The sequence below is a fragment of the Entamoeba invadens genome (assembly GCF_000330505.1).
Source record: "Entamoeba invadens IP1 unplaced genomic scaffold scaff_1105074724993, whole genome shotgun sequence".
NCBI classification, from domain to species: domain Eukaryota; phylum Evosea; order Mastigamoebida; family Endamoebidae; genus Entamoeba; species Entamoeba invadens.
In genome coordinates this window covers 258833-263312 of record NW_004440356.1, presented here as the reverse complement: position 1 = coordinate 263312, position 4480 = coordinate 258833, and the positions used below count along the sequence as shown (strand labels likewise).

The 4480-nt window shown below is 31.8% G+C and overlaps 3 protein-coding genes across 3 annotated transcripts; 1 reads left to right on the top strand and 2 right to left on the bottom strand.

Annotated features, from left to right (window-relative positions):
- Positions 1-56: 56 nt before the first annotated feature.
- On the bottom strand, positions 57-1120 carry EIN_426070 (hypothetical protein; the record flags this gene model as incomplete). Its single annotated transcript, XM_004256548.1, has 2 exons — positions 57-149; positions 290-1120. 2 exons carry the CDS (start codon positions 1118-1120, stop codon positions 57-59), a joined length of 924 nt encoding a protein of 307 aa, XP_004256596.1.
- Positions 1121-2137: 1017 nt separating this feature from the next.
- On the bottom strand, positions 2138-3635 carry EIN_426060 (serine/threonine protein kinase HT1, putative; the record flags this gene model as incomplete). Its single annotated transcript, XM_004256547.1, has 2 exons — positions 2138-3607; positions 3633-3635. The coding sequence occupies 2 exons, from the start codon at positions 3633-3635 to the stop codon at positions 2138-2140; spliced, it is 1473 nt and encodes a 490-aa protein (XP_004256595.1).
- A 355-nt stretch (positions 3636-3990) lies between these two features.
- On the top strand, positions 3991-4480 carry EIN_426050 (hypothetical protein; the record flags this gene model as incomplete). The annotated part of the gene is made up of 1 exon (XM_004256546.1): positions 3991-4480. A coding segment is annotated over one exon (490 nt), but the record flags the coding sequence as incomplete, so codon positions are not given.

Below are 4480 nucleotides of genomic sequence, written 5' to 3'. Positions count from 1 at the left end.
ACACATAATGGTAAACTTGTTACCACGGCATAACATGGGTAGTACCATAATTCTGATTACTTTAAAGCCCTGATTGTCCTTTTTTCATCACACTTACCACAGTACATTTGGAGGTTTAGAGTCATTCCTGTCTCACAGTCAGCACACATCTACGAGTTAGAAAACTATAAATAACTCAAATCAACAAATAATTAAATTATTAAATTTGATCATACATGTCAAACCAATAATAACTATCCGTCATTTTTGACTCCACAAATAAAACTCATTTAGTAAAAATAGAACAAACCCAAACCTTTATACCATAACGTCCGGGCTTGGACTTAATAAACACCTTAGCCCACATATGCCCTTTATAAGAACACAAATGTTCGTCAACCGAAACACTATAACTAGGTTTGTAATAGGTTTGGTTGACAAGATTAGAAATAAACTTATCTAAAATCACTCTAATTTTAGAAAAGCTGTCGTGTGCATTTGGAGTTATTGCAGGGACGACTTTAACAACTCCACTACCAACGATGCCCCTTTTGATTCTGGCATCTTTTCTGAGTTGTTCTTCAGAGAGATCTCTGAAATCTCGATCTGAATATTCCGCACAATTGAAATAGTCTCCTTCTGGTCTGTTGTCAGCTTTCTCTTTCTCTTCGACATCCCCATCATCTGAAGTGTCTGATGCATCATCACAAACATCATCTGGCTGACTCACATCGTAAGTTTCAAAGTGTGAAGAAATGAATTTAAACATGTCATGTGGCATGCTATTTCTATAAATAGATTTTCCGTGATCGAATGACCAAAGCTCTTCCACGGGATTAATGACATCACGGCGAGCTCCCATGTAGATAATAATTCCTAGGTACCTCAGGATGCTCGTTTTAGAAAGTTTGTTATCATCAGTCTTATGTTCTTTGGCTATTTTTTTATTTGAAAACAACAAAAGGTTATTTGTTATCTCTTCACAAAAAAACAACCTAAAACACTCAACTTCAGTTAAATTACTTCCTTTGGGATCAAACGAGTAAGTCGGATCAGGAGAAGCTTTAACATGTCGTGAGCTTTTTGGTGCTTCTCCTTTTTTCTTCCATTTAAATGTGCCAACAATCTCATCTTCTTGCATAAGGTTTATGTTTTTTTAATTCGATAAAAATGTTTGAGATATTTTTTTTAAATAAATAATATAAAAGTAACAATTTTAATATAAACTATATTTTAAAACTCTGTTCCGTTTTTATAATTTATAAAAACCTTTTGTCCTAATTTTCCATTATTTACTATTTTTTTATATTTTTATTTTTTATTTTCCTATTTGTTGAACCAACAACGGTACACAGTTTAAAACCCTTAAAAATCAATACAATTTCAATTATTGAACAAAAAATCGGGAAATCACCCAAATATTGGGTAAATCTTCCCCGATTTTTTTAGGTTGTTATTTGGTTTGTGTTCCATTTTGTAACTAAACGTGAGTATAATTACATGTTTCAAACAAACATAAGATAAACGACAACATAACAATAAACAAACGATGTGATGAATGACATTATTGCATCAAATGATACAACACTTAAATTAATAATAAGTTTTTATTTATTTCAACAATTAAAAAAGTAATCGATAACATAAAACAAACATTTAAACAATCAAGGTTATTAATCAAAAGAGTCTTAAATAAAATAAACAGTTCAAAAATTAAAAAAACTTTTCAATTGTATAGCCTTAACCTATTTATCTTCTCTCAATGCTTGTTTTACTCGTTTATACTTTTTATTTTTATCCAAAACACAACTTGGTGATTCTGTAAACATGGACATTGAATTATAAAGTTGTGTTTTATCTTTTTGGCAAAAATTGTGTTATGGTAATCAAAATTTTAATCCCAAGTTTGTTTTTTATATTTTTCAAGTAAATTTTTGGTGGAAGATTTATTTGTCAAGTAAAAATAAAAAAGTCATGTTCGTTATTTTGTTTTTTTCGAGTAAATATTTTGAACAAAAAAATGAGGGTTAAGTAAAGAAAAAATAATTTAGAAATTATTTGTCTAAAAAATCGGGGCATCCCAGTACAGAGTTTTGAAAAACAGTTAAATTTGTTAATTTATTTGGTTGTATTTCAATTTAAAATGTTTAAAAAACAATCAAAGAAATTTAAAAAGTTGGTCCACCAGCATCTCCATTTGTGGACGACTTTTTGGGTTTTGGCACCAACATTGTGTGATGATGTTGTATTGCTCTTCTTCTATTGGGTCTTTTCGTTTCAGCCGATTGTTGTGAATCACAAACTCAGCGATTTTCCATGGAAATTTGAACGTGTCATTTTGATAAGCTTCAGACCAGTCAAATGCCTCATACATAGTGACTCCAAATGAAAAGATATGAGCAGCCTTCTTATATTTCTCTTTGTTTAATATCTCAGGTGCCATATACACTGGAGTGCCAATACCTTTTGTGAATGTCATGTTAGTCATCAACATGTTGACATTTCTCGCACTTCCAAAATCTGTCAATTTAGCATTCACTTTCTCATTCAAGTCAAGTGAAATAACAAGAATGTTGTCTGGTTTGATGTCTCTGTGTAATATCCCGTTCTCATGTAAATAATTTATCCCTCTTGCTCCATCAATCATCATTTTAACTCGAATTTTCATTGGCGGAATTTGTTCATTTTTTCTGTGTTTGATCAAGTCTTGTAGACTTCCATACTGTGCAAATTCAGTGACCATACATATCTTATTTGGTATAAACACAGCTCCATAGAAGTGGACAATATACTCACTTCTAAATTTGTCCAACATTGATACTTCGTTCTCAAATTCTTTGATAAGTTTGTCTGTGTCATTTGACTGTTTCATTTTCTTTATAGCAACAACATTTCCTCTGTAACTTCCTTTGTAGACAATCCCAAACGAGCCTTCCCCAAGTTTCTTGTCTTCTTTCAATTCGTCGTAATCCAATTTTGTAGAGTTTTCTGTTGTGATTTCAATGGCAATTGGGACAGACACAGTCTCACCATTTTCAATGTTCATAGTGACTATCTTCATCTCGTCGTGTAATTTCAATGAGCAGTGTGGTGTCACAAACACCTCAAATTCGCACGCCTCGCCTTTCTTCAAAGTCACCAATTGTGGTTCTGTGCAAATTGAGTACTTGTCACAGCCGCCACGTGTTGTCATTTGGACTTTCAAAATGCCTTTGCCTTTGTTGCCAACACAGAGAAGTTCGCGAGATTCCTTTTCAACGGGAATAACTTCACATATGTCATCAAATGTCAGCGACTTTTTGTTTGTTAAAATGTTGCCGTCTAACACACTCATTGTGATGTTTGAACGATTCATTTTAAAGACACAGATGTTTTCCATTTTCTTTGTTTCTTTGCGCTTTTGTAAAAAGACTATTGTAATTACTATAATACCTATGATAACGAGTACTATCACAAATACAGAGACAATTGGGATGCCAACAACAACACCATAATTTGTGGTGTGAATGCAACTCAACATGTCGTCACTCAATTTGTAGGGGAAACGGATAACTCGCCCGATTATTTTTCGCCTGATTACTATTCGCCTGAAAAAATTCAATAGAAGTTCAACTTTTTGTAAATTTAACTGAAACGATATTTTTATTTCAAACCATTTATAAAAATAAAAATCCGAATCATAGAATTATAATTTATATGTAATTTGAATCAAACAATTGGCAACAAAAAGCTTAGAAGATCTTTTAGTGTGTCAAAAAGAGGCAAATATAATCAATAGCATTTCCAAAAATTACCATTTCCAATCAAAAAGAAGTTCAACAAAGCAACTTAGCGCAAAACTGACAAAAACCCACTTTAACCACTTGTTTAAAATTAAAAATAAAACTTATTACCAGATAGATATTTTTAACGACTCAATTTATTCTTAGATGATATTAAAGTTATTATTAATATAAACAACCTTTCTTTTAAAGTTGTGTAAATAATAACCATCTCAATATGTTTTTATATATGAATCCTCCGCAGCCTCCACATTTCACCGTATTGAATTCTTCAAGAAATTGTTTATTACCATTTGTGGATGGTTATAAATACATTCCAACTGATTCGAAAAGAATCGTTTTTAAATGTGCAATTGCTGGCTGTCGTAAAAGAATTAAAGTTGAGTATCAAGGTAGTGCAATGGTAAACGCCACAGAAACTGGATGTATGAAAGATTTACCGCACGAACATGATTCTACATCATATTATGATACTTTGTGCTCTTTAAAAATGAAAGAAGCAGCCAAAAGTATTAATTTTAAAAACAAAACTACCGCTGAAATTGTAGTAGACAATTATGTTCAAGGCTCCGTTAAAAGACTGTCTGCTTGTGCAAGAACCATTCGATTGGAAAAGGAAATAGCAACAAATCCATCAAAAATTGAAGAAATTACTTTTACTGAAGAAGAAATGACATTTCTGTTGTTTAGAGACGAAGACATGTTAATTTTGAAACAGA